The 17765-nt window shown below is 43.3% G+C and overlaps 1 protein-coding gene across 2 annotated transcripts in view; it reads right to left on the bottom strand.

Annotated features, from left to right (window-relative positions):
• Nucleotides 1-17305, bottom strand: part of LOC129865920 (uncharacterized) — a 34519-nt gene extending 17214 nt beyond the window's left edge. For both annotated transcript variants that reach the window (XM_055939003.1, XM_055939004.1), the window contains exons 1-2: nt 17167-17305; nt 11403-11521 (exon numbers count right to left, since the gene is read on the bottom strand). In XM_055939003.1, the coding sequence (XP_055794978.1) occupies nt 11403-11521; nt 17167-17258 (211 nt within the window). In that variant the 5' untranslated portion in view covers nt 17259-17305. The remainder of the gene's footprint in view (nt 1-11402; nt 11522-17166) is intronic.
• Nucleotides 17306-17765: the final 460 nt, after the last annotated feature.

The raw sequence follows: 17765 nt of genomic DNA, 5'->3' as shown, positions 1-17765 counted from the left end.
GACCACTTCCTGTTGGCAGGTTTCTCTAGGCGACCACTTCCTGTTGGCAGGTTTCTCTAGGCGACCACTTCCTGTTGGCAGGTTTCCCTAGGCGACCACTTCCTGTTGGCAGGTTTCCCTAGGCGACCACTTCCTGTTGGCAGGTTTCCCTAGGCGACCACTTCCTGTTGGCAGGTTTCCCTAGGCGACCACTTCCTGTTGGCAGGTTTCCCTAGGCGACCACTTCCTGTTGGCAGGTTTCCCTAGGCGACCACTTCCTGTTGGCAGGTTTCTCTAGGCGACCACTTCCTGTTGGCAGGTTTCTCTAGGCGACCACTTCCTGTTGGCAGGTTTCTCTAGGCGACCACTTCCTGTTGGCAGGTTTCTCTAGGCGACCACTTCCTGTTGCCAGGTTTCTCTAGGCGACCACTTCCTGTTGCCAGGTTTCTCTAGGCGACCACTTCCTGTTGCCAGGTTTCTCTAGGCGACCACTTCCTGTTGGCATGTTTCTCTAGGCGACCACTTCCTGTTGGCATGTTTCTCTAGGCGACCACTTCCTGTTGGCATGTTTCTCTAGGTGACCACTTCCTGTTGGCATGTTTCTCTAGGTGACCACTTCCTGTTGGCAGGTTTCTCTAGGTGACCAGGGGATTCTCTCTACAACATGTGAATGTCTCCGTGGAGCTCATCAGTGTAGCCTGCAGCCTATTTTGGCGGTTCACAAAAATCGTCCGTACGGGTGTGGAATGTGAGTAGGGGAAGCCAGCCGTGCCCAACCAGGTGCAGTCAGTTGGAGGACCTGTAACCCAGCCCGAAGACCACAACCCTCTGTCCCGAGAGCCCACAGATGAGGATCTTCAGTGTCTAAGGAAACCATCATCCTGGGCAGGTTCAGTGGAATGGCATGTCTCCTTAAAACATGAGCCAGAACAACCGCTACCCTCCCTGTCAGAACCGGACATTGTTAAAGGGCATCTGGGGCATGCTAGCATTGAGCAGTCGTTGGAGCAGCAGGAGGCTATCCGGCAGTGCACCAACCCCAGCTGGCACACATTGAGGAGAGGGAGGTTGACAGACAGCAATGATGGAGCAGTGGTTAAGGCCAAGCTCGTTACGCCAACGCTGTTAAAAGGCGTCCTCAGATCAGTCGTTGGACGGGGTGTTGTCTGTAAAGTGGGGCAGAGATAAAGAGGAGGGAATTCAAGGCATTCAAAATGGGGGTGTGAAGGAGTTAGGGCTTTGAGTCACATGGTCCTGGATCCTTGGGTGCCTCATTGGACGGTCTGGAAGTCAAGTGTCCCTATGGTGCCAGGGACTTTATAATTGAAGAGGCAGTGAAGTCAAAGGATTTTTTTTTTTTTTATATGTTAAGGATGGAGGTTCTTACCGCCTCCGTGAAGACCCTCCTTACTGGCACCAGGTCCCAAGGTCAGCTCCACATTACTGGAAGGGACACCTGCTTCTTCATTGTGTGGACCACCAAAGCCTCCATCCCCATCCAGCGTGACGACCTCTGACAGACTCATATCGCTCCTCCTGTCAGTACCCGTTTTCAGGGAAGCCACTGCTCCAAAAATATTCCACATAGTGTACACGCGCACACACACTAGGCTGACAAAATAGGTTATATAACATACAAGTTTAGCTCAAAGCAGCTAACTAAAGTAATGTATTCAACATAAGTTCAATCACAAAGGCACAGTCTCATTCAGTAGTACAACAGTTCACGTTGCATTTTATCATGGACACAGCAGGAATTTATATCTGTGATGTTTAAATTAGGTAATACCCCCAGAGTGAGAGAGTACATCACTTCCAGCAGATGTGAGAGAGAGCGAGTACATCACTTCCAGCAGATGTGAGAGAGCGAGAGTACATCACTTCCAGCAGATGAGAGAGAGAGCGAGTACATCACTTCCAGCAGATGTGAGAGAGAGCGAGTACATCACTTCCAGCAGATGAGAGAGAGAGCGAGTACATCACTACCAGCAGATGTGAGAGAGAGAGAGCGAGTACATCACTTCCAGCAGATGTGAGAGAGAGCGAGTACATCACTTCCAGCAGATGAGAGAGAGAGCGAGTACATCACTTCCAGCAGATGAGAGAGCGAGTACATCACTTCCAGCAGATGAGAGAGCGAGTACATCACTTCCAGCAGATGAGAGAGAGAGCACATCACTTCCAGCAGATGAGAGAGAGAGCACATCACTTCCAGCAGATGTGAGAGAGAGAGAGCGAGTACATCACTACCAGCAGATGTGAGAGAGAGCGAGTACATCACTTCCAGCAGATGTGAGAGAGAGCGAGTACATCACTACCAGCAGATGAGAGAGAGAGCGAGTACATCACTACCAGCAGATGAGAGAGAGAGCGAGTACATCACTACCAGCAGATGAGAGAGAGAGCGAGTACATCACTACCAGCAGATGTGAGAGAGCGAGTACATCACTACCAGCAGATGTGAGAGAGCGAGTACATCACTACCAGCAGATGTGAGAGAGAGCGAGTACATCACTACCAGCAGATGTGAGAGAGAGCGAGTACACGTGTGCCTATCAGAGTAGTGGTTACAGTCCGCTACATAGCACAGAATCATCCTTGCTTCTGCTCGATTGAGAGACCTAAGGTTAGCTAGTTGGCTACAAAAGCCAGGGTAAATTCTATTCTAGTAATACAAAAAATGCTAAGGTAGCTAGCGAAGTAACTTAAAAATGTATAAACAAGAATACACATGAGAAATATACAATATAAATTATTTACACAAGAAACTAAAAAGGCTAAGATATTTACTTGCTAGGTTAGTTGCTATTGTCGTTGAGAGTTTGCACGGAGAAATGCGGATGTTTCTCCCCAACCTGCAACTTGAGTGATTACGTCAAAGCTTGTGACAAAATGTGTACTTCTGTATGATAGCCACCTTGGCGGTCAATTAGCATATACTTTTTTTGGGGGGGGGCAATTACAGGCGAATATATTGTTTTTTTTGTTTTTTTTAAATCACCTTGTCCTAGAGAGATTTATATGGATCTCAAAACGTCACGCCAGGGTAAGTCTACACAAAACACAAACCTTTTATGACATAGTTCTAAAATCCCCTACGGAAAAAATGAGAGGTGGAAAATCAATTGGAACCATTTCCGGGTTTTACCGCTTGGTTTTGTGGGTATTATGACTCATACTGGGGTACTCAATAGGCAAGACCTACTGGTCAAGTAACCAGGTTATTAGCTTGCTGGGTAACATGACTGAACACCGTTGTTTGTTATCAAACCAATAATTAGCAGCCCGGTATTCATTTAAAATTGACTGTGATTTGGTTTATAAAATTCAATGAAATGTGTGCTAATGCACAAGATAAATATATCTATTTATTTATTTTTTCCTCTTAAGGGTTTGATCAGCTTTAATATTGCGGATGGATTGTTGCATCCATCAATGTAATTGTCTGCATCATTTCCAGTCACCCCATCCATATATTTTTTGGGGTAAATACACACTTTAAAAAATATATACCTTTATTATTCCCTTCAAACCCTACCACCCCTCCCGCAATTGGAGTAAACTAATAAACAATAACACTTAGGCTTTTACCTTCAGTTTATACATACTATACACATTTTACAGACAATCTATTTTACAATACTTATAATTTGTTTGTTTTTTGTCCTTCCTCTATTTCTGATGTCCATCCAGTTTGATTTATAACTGTGCTATTTCACAAACGTCAGGGGAAAAAATTGTAGACCTCCACAAGTCTGGTTCATCCTTGGGAGCAATTTGGTACCACGCAGCCATGGAACCACGCAGCCATGGGACCGCGCAGCCATGGGACCGCGCAGCCATGGGACCGCGCAGCCATGGGACCGCGCAGCCATGGGACCGCGCAGCCATGGGACCGCGCAGCCATGGGACCGCGCAGCCATGGAACCACGCAGCCATGGAACCACGCAGCCATGGGACCGCGCAGCCATGGGACCACGCAGCCATGGGACCACGCAGCCATGGGACCACGCAGCCATGGGACCACGCAGCCATGGAACCACGCAGCCATGTGCCTTTAAACAGCTTGGGAAATTCCAGAAAATTATGTCATGGCTTTAGAAGCTTCTGATAGGCTAATTGACATCATTTGAGTCAATTGGAGGTGTACCTGTGGATGTATTTCAAGGCCTACCTTCAAACTCAGTGCCTCTTTGCTTGACATCATGGGAAAATCCAAAGAAATCAGCCAAGATCTCAGAAAAAACATTGTAGACCTCCACACGTTTGGTTCACCCTTGGGAGCAATTTCCAAACACCTGAAGGTGCCACGTTCATTTGTACAAACTGTAGTACGCAAGTATAAACACCATGGGACCACGCAGCCATCATACCGCACAGGAAGGAGATGCATTCTGTCTCCTAGAGATGAACGTACTTTGGTGTGAAAAGAGCGAATCAATCCCAGAACAGCAAAGGACCTTGTGAAGATGCAGGAGGAAAACGGTACAAAAGTATCTCTATCCACAGTAAAACGAGTCCTATATCGACATAACCTGAAAGGCCACTCAGCAAGGAAGAAGCCACTGATCCAAAACCAACATTAAAAAGCCAGACTACGGTTTGCAACTGCACATGGGGACAAAGAATGTACTTTTTGGAGAAATGTGCTCTGGTCTGATGAAACAAAAATAGAACTGTTTGGCCATAATGACCATGGTTATGTTTGGAGGAAAAGGGGTGAGGCTTGCAAGCCGAAGAACACCATCCCAACCGTGAAGCACAGGGGTGGCAGCATCATGTTGTGGGGGTGCTTTGCTGCAGGAGGGACTGGTGCACTACACAAAATAGATGGCATCATAAGGAAAGAAAATTGTGTGGATATATTGAAGCAACATCAGTCAGGAAGTTAAAGCTTGATCGCAAATGTGTCTTCCAAATGGACAATGACCCCAAGCATACTTCCAAAGTTGTGGCAAAATGGCTTAAGGACAACAAAGTCAAGGTATTGAAGTGGCCATCACAAAGCCCTGACCTCAATCCTATAGAACATTTGTGGGTAGAACTGAAAAAGCGTGTGTGAGCAAGGAGGCATACAAACCTGACCCAGTTACACCAGCTCTGTCAGGAGGAATGGGCCAAAATTCACCAAACTTATTGTGTGAAGCTTGTGGAAGGCTACCTGAAATGTTTGAACCAAGTTAAACAAGTTAATGGCAATGCTAGCAAATACTAATTGAGTGTATGTAAACTTCTGACCCACTGGGAATGTGATGAAAGAAAGTAAAGCTGAAATAAATCATTCTCTAATATTATTCTGACATTTCACATTCTTAAAATAAAGTGGTGATCCTACCTGACCTAAGACAGGGGATTTTTTACAAGGATTAAATGTCAGGAATTGTGAAACTGAGTTTAAATATATTTGGCTAAGGAGTATGTAAACCTCCGACTTCAACTGTAAGTATTCAGACTCTTTACTCAGTACTTTAGTGAAGCACCATTGGCAGCGAATACAGCATCGAGTCTTCTTGGGTATGACGCTACAAGCTTTGCGCACCTGTATTTGGGGAGTTTCTCCCGTTTTTCTCCGCAGATCCTTTCAAGCTCTGTCAGGTTGGATAGGGGGGCGTAACTGCACAGCGATTTTCAGGTCTCTGTCACGTCTACTCTCGTTCCCCCTTCTCTGGCGCTCGTTGTTGCCAGTTTATTCATTATTACGCGCACCTGCGCCTCATGACTCACCTTCCTGATTACCTCCCCTATATCTGTCACTCCACCCCCCCCAGGTGTTATTGACTCGGTTTCTGTGTTTCATGTCTGTATGCTTCTCGTGTTTCTTGTTTTGTTCCATGTTCAGTTATTTATTAAATTCACTCCCTGTACTTGCTTCCCGATTCTTAGCGTACTCGTTACATATCTCCAGAGATGTTCGATTGGGTTCACATCCGGGCTCTGGATGGGCCATTCAGAGACTTGACCCAAAGCCAGTCCTGCATTGTCTTGGCTGTGTGCTTATGGTCGTTGTCCTGTTGGAAGATGAACCTTCGCCCAAGTGAGGTCCTGAGCACTCTGGAGCACGTTTTCATCAAGGATCTCTCTGTACTTTGCTCCTTTCATCTTTGCCTCAATCCTGACTAGTCTTCCTGCCACTGAAAAACATCCCCACAGCATGTTGCCACCACCATGATTCACCATATGGATGGTGCCAGGTTTCCTCCAGATGTGACGCTTGGCATTCAGGCAAAAGAGTTCAATCAGACCAGAGAATCCAAGCAGGCTATCATGTGCCTTTTTACTGAGGAGTGGCTTCTGTCTGGCCAGTCTACCATAAAGGCCTGATTGATGGAGTGCTGCAGAGATGGTTGTCCTTCTGGAGGTTCTCCCATATCCAGAGGAACTCTAGAGCTCTGTCAAAGTGACCATCAGAGTTTTGGTCACCACCCTGACCAAGGCCCTTCTCCCCAGGTTTCTCAGTTTGGCCGGGCGGCCAGCTCTAGGAAGAGTCTTGGTGGTTCCAAACTAACTCCATTTAAGAATGATGGAGGCCACTGTGTTCTTGGGGACCTTCAATGCTGCAGAAATGTTTAGGTAACCTTCCCTAGATCTGTGCGTCGACACAATCCTGTCTCAGAGCTCTACGAGCAATTCCTTCGACCTCATGGCTTGGTTTTTGCTCTGACATGCGCTGTCAACTGTGGGACCTTATATAGACAGGTGTGCGCCTTTCCAAATCAAGTCCAATCAATTTCATTTACCACAGGTGTACTCCAATCAAGTTTTAGAAACATCTCAAGGATGATCAATGGAAACAGGATGCATTTGAGCTCAATTTCGAATCTCATAGAAAAGGCTCTGAATGCTTTTTTTTTTTTTTTATACATTTGCAAAAACCTGTTCTCTATTTTTTGCTTTGTCATTGTGAGTATTGTGTGCAGATGCCTGAGGATTTAAAAAAAAATGTAATCCAATTTAGAATAGGGCTGTAACGTAACAAAATGTGGAAAAGGTCAAGGGGTCTGAATACTTTCCTGTTCAGAATTTTAGGTGTGCATGTCCCTTAAGGTGTTCGTGTAATGTGTTATTGTTCCCTCTGGCCCAACTGTACTTTTTGTATATATTTTATGGATCGTGTGTTCCCCACGTGCCTTTTGTATTGATTTGATTATTGATAAAAAAAAAAAATAATTTTTAAGATGTGAGAGGCCAACCGCATCTCGTAACCAGCCATAAACCTACTCATGGCCCGTATACATTGTGACGCATTTCATTATGCCCTACGTATATCTTGTCACGCTACTGAATGGACAAGTGTTGTGTTTAACACAAGATGGGAGATCGCAAAATATGACCTTTTCATTCAAGACTGTATTTAATGTTTTTAACCTTTATTTAATGAGGCAAGTCAGTTAAGAACAAATTTTTTATTTACAATGACGGTCTAGGAACAGTGGGTTAACTGCCTTGTTCAGAACGACAGATGTTTACCTTGTCAGCTCGAGGATTCGATCTAGCTTCCTTTCGGTTACTGGCCCAACGCTCCAACCACTAGGCTTCCTGCCGCCCCAGGATAAATATATTGTTTCAGGTGATAATAAAAGGTTTTGTTTAGTTACATTCCCTCCTGCCCCATCATAAGTGGGCCTTCTGGATATGAAACAAAATGCTATTTTCTGCAGTAGCCTTTTCTATTATACAGTGTGAATTTAAATTCAATGTCTTACATTTAGTAGAGGTGTGAATATCAGGGACATGTTTTTGTGCGGAACACATAGAAAACGGGAACAAACATCCTGGGGTAGCGGGGAAAACCCGGGTAGCCTTCCACAAGCTTCCCACAATAAGTTGGGTGAATTTTGGCCAATTCCTCCTGACAGAGCTGGTGTAATTGAGTTTGTAGGCCTCCTTGCTCACACATGCTTTATCAGTTCTGCCCACAGATTTTCTATAGGATTAAGGTCAGGGATTTGTGATGGCCACTCCAATACCTTGACTTTGTTGTCCTTAAGCCATTTTGCCACAACTTTGGAAGCATGCTTGGGGTCATTGTCCATTTGGAAGACCCATTTGCGACCAAACTTCCTGACTGATGTCTTGAAATGTTGCTTCAATATATCCACATAATGTTCCTCCATCATGAAGCTTATAAGTGAAATAATCTGTCTGTAAACAATTGTTAGAAAAATGACTTGTGTAACGCACAAAGTAGATGTCCTAACCGACTTGCCAAAACTATAGTTTGTTAACAAGAAATTTGTGGAGTGGTTGTAGAAGTGTATGTAAACTTCCAACTTCAACTGTATGTAAATGTGATATTTCAGATTGGCTTAAATAAATTAGCAACAATTTCTAAAAACCTGTTTTTGCTTTGTCATTATGGGGTATTGTGTGTAGACTGATGAGAAAGAAAAGAAAATCAATTTTAGAATAAGGCTGTAACGTAACAAAATGTGGAAAAGGTCAAGGGGTCTGAATACTTTCCGAATGCACTGTAATGTAACTGCCTTAATAACCAATGTGTATTATGTAACATTACTATAAAAAATAATAATTGTACACACTTACAGTAATGGATAATTGTTGCTAGCTATCCCCCCAAAAAAGAAAAGCAAATTGTTATCTTCTTCTGTAGTTTGGTAACTTCCTGTTCTTCGACTGACTCTGGCTGGACTCAAGACGTAAAGTTTGAAACATTTCAAAGTATGCGGTGTCCGTCGTAACAGAGCCTCCAACTGCAAGGGGGCGTTGCGATTCCACTCCGTTGTGGACGTCCCCAATGAAATGCATGATATCCGGCGCAATGTAACGGAGTGCTTATGGGTAATGTGAACAAGGCTTCACACGTGATATATGACGAAGCACAACTACTTCTCTGGTAGAGTTCAGTGTGTCAAATCGGAGGGGCCTGTTGTCCGGACCTCTGGCAGTCTCTATGGGGGTGCCACAGTGTTCAATCCTCGGGCCGACTCTCTTTTCTGTATACATCAATTATGTTGCTCTTGCTGCTGGCGATTCTCTGATCCACCTCTACGCAGACGACGCCATTCTGTATACTTCTGGCCCCTACTTGGACACTGTGTTAACTACCCTCCAGACGAGCTTCAATGCCATACAACTCTCCTTCCGTGGCCTCCAACTTCTCTTAAACGCAAGTAAAACTAAATGCATGCTATTCAACAGATCACTGCCCGCACGTCCAGCATCGCTACTCTGGACGGCTCTGACTTAGAATACGTGGACAACTACAAATACCTAGGTGTCTGGTTAGACTGTAAACTCTCCTTCCAGACTCACATTAAGCATCTCCAATCCAACATTGGCTTTCTAAATCGCAACAAAGCATCCTTCACTCATGCTGCCAAACATACCCTCGTAAAACTGACCATCCTACCGATCCTCGACTTCGGTGATGTCATCTATAAAATAGCCTCCAACACTCTACTCAACAAATTAGATGCAGTCTATCACAGTGCCATCCGTTTTGTCACCAAAGCCCCATACACTACCCACCATTGCGACCTGTGTGCTCTCGTTGGTTGGCCCTCGCTTCATACTCGTCGCCAAACCCACTGGCTACAGGTTATCTACAAGTCTCTGCTAGGTAAAGCCCCGCCTTATCTCAGCTCACTGATCACCATAGCAGCACCCACTCGTAGCACGCGCTCCAGCAGGTGTTTTTCACTGGTCACCCCCAAAGCCAATTCCTCCTTTGGTCATCTTTCCTTCCAGTTCTCTGCTGACAATGACTGGAACGAACTGCAAAAATCTCTGAAGCTGGAGACTCATATCTCCCTCACTAGCTTTAAGCACCAGCTGTCAGAGCAGCTCACAGATCACTGCACCTATACATAGCCCATCTGTAAACAGCCCATCTATCTACCTACCTCATCCCCATACTGTATTTATTTTGCTCCTTTGCACCCCAATATCTCTACTTGCACATTCATCTTCTGCACATCTGCCATTCCAGTGTTTTAATTGCTATATTGTAATTACTTCGCCACCATGGCCTATTTATTGCCTTAACTCCCTTATCTTACCTCATTTCCACTCACTGTATATAGACTTCTTTTCTTTTGTTCTACTGTATTATTGACTATGTTTTGTTTATTCCATGTTTAACTCTGTGTTGTTGTATGTGTCGAATTGCTATGCTTTATCTTGGCCAGGTCGCAGTTGTAAATGAGAACTTGTTCTCAACTAGCCTACCTGGTTAAATAAAGGTGAAAAAAAAATAAACTCATTCTGATATGACATATCTGCCGCCTACGTAAGATCAACGGCAAAGTGGATAAAAGGAGAATAAATCACCTCTTACTTTAGCAGCCTTGAAAAAAGGCGCCAGGAAAGGAATACTATTAATTATTTGTATGTTAAATGAGATTGGGAAAAAAACAGACCCAAAGTGGATTGCTACAGACATTTTTTCATCCTATTTCCCCACTAACGGAAATTACTTTTTTTTGAAGAAAACTAAAAACAAAAGGCATATTTCTACAATAGACAAGAATTGAACGAGTTTTGCGAGGCAGAGATTAAAATAGAGGAATTGGCTATAGCCGTAAAGAAACCAGCCTTAAATAAATTGCCTGGCTGTAACGACCTAACATCCAACTTTCTTTTGGAATGATCTAAGATCTACCTTCACTGAACGTATTGAGAATAATATTTGCATGCCCACTTTTGAAACAAGGTATAACTATTTTACTACCTACACCCGGGAAATTGGTAGTATTTGTTTATTTTCTTGAAACCTGAGTGCTTAGTTATGTACTTTGCATGTTGAATGTAATAATCCAAATGTCATGTTTTGTACAACTTAGAAAAGTTTAATACAATTAAAACATTTACAAAACAAGATGACATCTGACCTCTGATATTCTCTTTGTAGGATGCATTCTGTACGCAGTCATTCATTTCAAGAGAGAAGGTAGTGATCACACAGGGAGAAGATCAGCCTATTTTACAGCTCAATGGTGATACACTGTCTGTGCACCCCCCCCAAAAAAAGTTACACAATTCACGTGGATGACCCAATGCAATAAAAAATAAAAATAAATATATATAAAAAATACAAATAGAAATCGCTTAAAAGTGACGGGTTTATATCCCTGATACAACGCATCAACTTTGCCTGCGCTGCCCCAATGTAGAAAGGTAACAGTAGAATAATTATTGGGGTCTGCACCGAGGGTGTGTGAATGAATGTGAAGTGGCCATTATTGGACCGGCGCATATAAGAAACTAGCTGCTGTTGCAAATTTTTTTTTTTTTTTTTTACTGAAATGTAATTTTATAAAACAGGCACCAGTGGGTTCTTTAGATCGGCAGGGCCAGTACTACATATGCAACGGTTCTACAGTTTTCTAAAATGTTAGTCTCATAACGTTTTGGTACCATTATCGTAGTACCGGTAATACCATGCAACACGTGTGTGTGTTTACCTGGACTGTAGCTGTGTTCAGACATACTCTCCTCTTCCTCCTCCTCTTCATCCTCTGTCACGTAGGCCCGGTCACACACCTTCACAGGGGTACCCTTCCTTTTCCTGACACACACCCTCCTACAAAACACACAAGGGGTTTCCTTCAGATTTAGAACAGTTCAGATTTTTTTTTTTAAATGCATGGTTTTACTGAATAGAGCTGACAGATTTATTTTGTACATGACAAGAATGACATTTGTAGATTTTCTGCATTTACATCTGCCACATTGTGAATAGGCCATTTTTCACCATCCAAACAACCCCAGGTAAGCCTACAGCTAGAGCTGTGACGGTAGTTGGATAACTGTGACATTGACGGTTTTGGGTGTTGACCATCATGAAAATAAAATAGCTGTCAGCCATCTTTTTTTTTTTCTTCCATAAAATGTTTCAACAACTTTATTTTAATGTATATCTACTTTACCCATAGCAGGAGTGTTAACTATTGATTTGTACGGTATTGTTTTGCTAACTTAGTCCGCCTATTAAAATTGTATTCGTCACCTCCTCTTTCTAACCATCTTTTAAAAATGTGGCGCAATCAGCAAATCCGCTCCATCACGGATAGGAGAGAATCTTTGAAGGTCAAATCAGTCAATTCAAGAAGAGGAGGGGTGGAGTGAAAAGCGGGGACTGAGGTCAATTATAGATCCTATAGCCTACAGGCTGGGGGTGGGTGGGTAGCCTCTGCTCTTCACCTCTGGCCCTTTTCATTGTTACAGTAGATCGGAGGAGTGAGGTGAAAAAGATGTCTCGTCTAGCAAAAAAAAAAAGTGGCATTATTTTTTTGCCACTAAAGTGTAAATATGACTCCTTACATGAGTCTGACAGTGCACTCTCTCGAAAGACTGGACACTGAAATACCGCCGTTTTTAAAAAAAACAATCCCACACAGCTGACACTCTGGCCGAAGCCATGCTTTGACTGGCCCCTTGACGAAAACAACGTGTTCTGTATCACCACAGACAACGGGGAAAACATCGTGGCTGCAGTGAGGCAACTGAACTAGCCGTGGCTGAACAGCGAGAGCGCACACACACACAGGCCAGGGTCTATGGACCTAGTGAATGCCCAGACGGAGCTCAATCTCCCAAATCACAGCCTCATTCTGGTGAGAAATAAAAGTTTGATCAGCTAATAATAACAATAATAATAATTTATTTGTAACCTATTCGATGTTAAAAGAATAAGCTATAATAAATGTTGTTATTCAGATGCAAATAAATAAAAATCGTCTAATTTCCTTTAAAAAATTCAATGTGGCATTACCATAGATCCACTGTATTTTCACAATGATATTAGCCTGTTTATTTTGTTTTATTGTAGTTAAACTACTGATAATTAAATTATAATAATCATATAGAACATATTCCGGGAATCCTACGTTACATTTGGGGTGGCAGGTAGCCTAGTGGTTAGAGTGTATTGGCGGCAGGTAGTCTAGTGGTTAGAGTGTAGGGGCGGCAGGTAGTCTAGTGGTTAGAGTAGGGGCGGCAGGTAGTCTAGTGGTTAGAGTGTAGGGGGGGCAGGTAGTCTAGTGGTTAGAGTGTAGGGGCGGCAGGTAGTCTAGTGGTTAGAGTGTAGGGGCGGCAGGTAGTCTAGTGGTTAGAGTGTAGGGGGGCAGGTAGCCTAGTGGTTAGAGTGTAGGGGGGCAGGTAGCCTAGTGGTTAGAGTGTAGGGGCGGCAGGTAGTCTAGTGGTTAGAGTGTAGGGGCGGCAGGTAGTCTAGTGGTTAGAGCGTTGGGCCAGTAACCGGAAGGTTGCCAGATTGAATCCCAGAGCTGACAAGGTAAAAATGTCGTTCTGCCACTGAACAAGGCAGTTAACCCACTGTTCCTAGGCCGTCATTGAAAATAAGAATTTGTTTTTAACTGACTTGCCTAGTTAAATAAAGGGAAAATGAAAAACATGTGTCCAGTGCATTCGGAAAGTATTCAGACCCATTTTCTTTTTCCACATGTTGTTACATTACAGCCTTGCTTTAAAATGGATGAAATAGATTTTCTCATCAATACTACACCCATAATGACAAAGCAAAAAACGTTAAGAAATGTTTGCAAATGTATTAAGAAATGTTTGCAAATGTATTAAGAAATGTTTGCAAATGTATTAAGAAATGTTTGCAAATGTATTAAAAATAAGAACAGAAATCCCTTTGCTGTGTGTAGATTACTGAGGATGATTATATATATAAAAAATAAAATCTATTTTAGAATAAGGCTTAACAAAATGTGGAAAAAGACAAGGATGGTCTGAATACTTTCCGAAGACACACACACTATTTTCACGCAATCTACACAGGTTTTATTTTCTTTGCAAATGCATACAATAAAAACAAAACTATTACATTTACATAAGTATTCAGACCTTTTACTCAGTACTCTGTTGAAGCACCTTTGGCAGCAACTACAGTCTCCAGTGTTCTTGGGTATAACGCTACAAGCTTGGCACACCTGTATTTGGGGAGTTTCTCCCATTCTTCTCTGCAGATCCTCTCAAGCTCTGTCAGGTTGGATGGGGAGCGTTGCTGCACAGCTATTTTCAGGTCTTTCCAGAGATGTTAGATTGAGTTCAAGTACGGGCTCTGGCTGGGCCACTCAAGGACATTCAGAGACTTGTCCCAAAGCCACTGCTGCGTTGTCTTGGCTGTGCTTAGGGTCGTGAACCTTCGCCCCAGTCTGAGGTCCCGAGCGCTCTGTAGCAGGTTTTAATCAAGGATCTCTCTGATCATCTTTCCCTCGATCCTGACTAGTCTCCCAGCCCCTGCTGCTGAGAAACATCCCCACAGCATGATGCTGCCAATACCATGTTTCACCATAGGGATGGTGCCAGGTTTCCTCCAGACGTGACGCTTGGCATTCAGGCAAGAGTTCAATCTTGGTTTCATCAGACCAGAGAATCTTGTTTCTCATGGTCTGAGTCTTTGGATGCCTTTTGGCAAACTCCAAGCAGTCTGTCATGTGCCTTTTGCTGATGAGTGGCTTCCATCTGGCCCCTCGACCATAAAAAGGCCTGATTGGGGGAGTGCTGCAGAGATGGTTGTCCTTCTGGAAGGTTCTCCCATCTCCACAGAGGAACTCTGGAGCTCTGTCAGAGTGATCATCAGATTTTTGGTCACCTCCCTGACCAAGGGCCTTCTCCCCCGATTGCTCAGTTTGGCCGGGTGGCCAGCTCTACGGTTTCAAACTTCTTCCATTTAAGAATGATGGAAGCTCACTTTTGTTCTTGGGGACCTTCAATGCTGCAGACATTTTTTGATACCATTCCTCAGATCTGTGCCTCGACACAATCCTGTCTCGGAGCTCTATGGACAATTCCATCGACCTCATGGCTTGGTTTTTGCTGTGACATGCACTGTCAACTGTGGGACCTATTATAGACAGTTGTGTGCCTTTCCAAATCAGGTGCAACCAATTGAATTTATCACAGGTGGACTCCTGCTCACAGCTCAATTTTGAGTCTCATAGCAAAGAGTCGGAATACAGATGTAAATAAGGTATGTGTTTTTATTTTTAATACATTTGCTAAAATTTCAAAACACGTGTTTTTCGCTTTGTCATTATGGGGTATTGTATGTAGATTGCTGAGGAATTGTTATTGTTTAAATCCATTTCAGAATATGGCTGTAACCTAACAAATGTTTGTAAAAGTCAAGGGGTCTGAATACTTCCTGAAGGCACTGTAGATGGGGCTGTAATGGAGCAGGTCGAGAGATTCAAGTTCCTCGGTGTCCACATCACTAAGGACCTATCATGGTCCAAACACACCAACACAGCCGTGAAGAGGGCATGACAAAATCTCTTCCCCCTCAGGAGGCTGAAAAGATTTGGCATGGGCCCTCAGATCCTCAAAATGTTATACAGCCGCACCATTGAGAACATCTTGACTGGCTACAATACCGCTTGGTATGACAAATGCGTGGCGTCCAACCACAAGGCGCTACAGAGGGTAGACCGTATAGCCCAGTACATCACTGGGGCCGAGCTCCCTGCCATCCAGGGCCTCTATACCAGGCGGTGTCAGAGGAAGGCCCTAAAAATTGTCAAAGACCCCAGCCACCCAAGTCATAGACGGTTCTCTCTGTTACCGCACAGCAAGCAGTACCAGAGAACCAAGTCTTGACCCAAAAGGTTCCTGAACAGGTTCTACCCCAAAGCCATAATACTGCTGAACAGGTAATCAAATGCCTACCTGGACAATTTGCATTGACCCCCTTTTTCTTTTGCATTGGCTCTATGCACTCACTGGACTCTATCCACACATACTACCCTGACACACACACACACACACACACACACACACACACACACACACACACACACACACACACACACACACACACACACACACACACACACACACACACACACACACACACACACACACACACACACACACACACACACAGAGAGAACTGGTACTCCTTGTAAATAGTCTTGTTATTGTTATTGTCATTGTATTGTGTTACTAAGTCCTTTTTTTCTCTCAATTTGCTTACTTCTTAAATCTGCATTGTTGGGAAAGGGCTCATAACTAGGCATTTCACATTAAAGTCTACACCTGTTGTATTTCCAGGCTGTATCACAACCGACCATGATTGGGAGTCCCATAGGGCGGCACACAATTGTCCGTGACGTCCGGGTTAGGCCGTCACTGTAAATAATAATTTATTCTTAACTGACTTGCCCAGTTAAATAACGGTTAAATAAAAACATTTAAAAAAATCTAGGGCATGTGAAAAATATAATCTGATTATTTGTTTTCAAGTGCAACTTTAATAATGATGCTTTTTTGGAAACAACTTGGCGATTTAATAATGATTCTAATTAACTTAGCCTTAAGATGCTCTTGGGGAAACTGGGACATTATATTTATTGAATACAATTGTAAAAACAAATTGAATCAAATCCATAAAGTATCAGACAATCAAATAATATATCGGAAACAAATTGTACTCGTGAAAAATAGCTCGTGAAATATTATACTTTTCAATAATTGTAGCTATTTGACAAGCCCCAATAACCAGGCATTATTAAAATGCCCCACACACACACCTGAGATACAGTACGCCTTTGCATCCCTCATTCGTTCTCTTATACAGTAGACCACAAGTCAGTCAGATCTACACAGTGAAAGTGATGCCTAATGTAACTGACGGATTTCCCCAACAACATCAGTTTGAATGAAGATGGTAGTAGCACATAGCTAACTACAGTACCAGAATATCTAGCAAACATGTGGTTTTAACGATTAAATGCCTAAATAACGAGCCATATCGCTTTCGAGTTAGCTAGCTATCAAAATCAAGCAAGGCTAGCCTAAATGCAATTTAATCTGTTTAGCTAGCTAGCTATGACTACCGTGTGCAGATGTAACTGGCCAGCTAGCTAACTAACAGATGGCTAGTTGTTAGCTAGCTGGCTAATTAAATAACAGACAGGACATTACATCTGGCTAGCTCCCAAACGAAAGTTCAAAAACATACGGATAATCAACAGTGAGAAGTGTGTGACAGGCTGTAAAAAACAAACAGCGAAACTAGGTAGCTATTGATCCTGAAGCGAAAAAGCACTTTCGCCGTTAAATTTTTCTCAGAATCATCACAGGGATGGATGCCTCTAACTAAACAAACACACCCGCTCAGGCAGGGCTTGCATTCGACTTCACTTTTAAACAAGTAGCTAGCAAGTGATCAGATATTCCCCAATAAGTTATTTATCTCACCCCCGGGGCGGCGGCGGCTTGCTCCCATCCCCGTCGCTGTCGAGGGTCGGTGGCTCCCGGTACTCAAAAGGCGACCGTACGTTCTCCGCCATTAGTACAGCTCCCCTACCTCGCGCTCCGGTAGATTGCGCAACGCGCATGTGCGAGTATGCAGAGATTTATATGGTAAAATGGGGGTGGAATAGCAGGACAAGGAGGCAAGAAAGCAAGAGATCAATCTCTTCCTTTTCATTATTATTGCGTTGGAATTAGAATAAAGTATTCTATAACATGTTTTTATTACATTTATAAATGCACTGAATACTATTCATGAAAAACTACAACAAAACACTCTAGGTACACTTCAGTTTAATATTCAGTGCAAATCCAAATAATTTACAGATAATGTTTGACAAAGTAGAAAAGCTCACAATAACAAAAAAATAAAATCGAGGTTATTTCCATAATATTCCGTCAGTGTTTGGAAGCTGTGGAGGACTGTGGAGGAGGGTGAAGAGGGTGTGACAGTTTTGGCTACACACACATTCAGTTTGCTACTGAGCAATATTAGCTAAAAGGTAAACGTCAACAAGTTAAAACAATTTAGCAGCATTTTCAAG

This window comes from Salvelinus fontinalis, chromosome 11 (assembly GCF_029448725.1).
Source record: "Salvelinus fontinalis isolate EN_2023a chromosome 11, ASM2944872v1, whole genome shotgun sequence".
NCBI classification, from domain to species: Eukaryota; Metazoa; Chordata; class Actinopteri; order Salmoniformes; family Salmonidae; genus Salvelinus; species Salvelinus fontinalis.
Note: the sequence above shows the minus strand (reverse complement) of the source record. Positions and strands in the feature narration are given on the sequence as shown.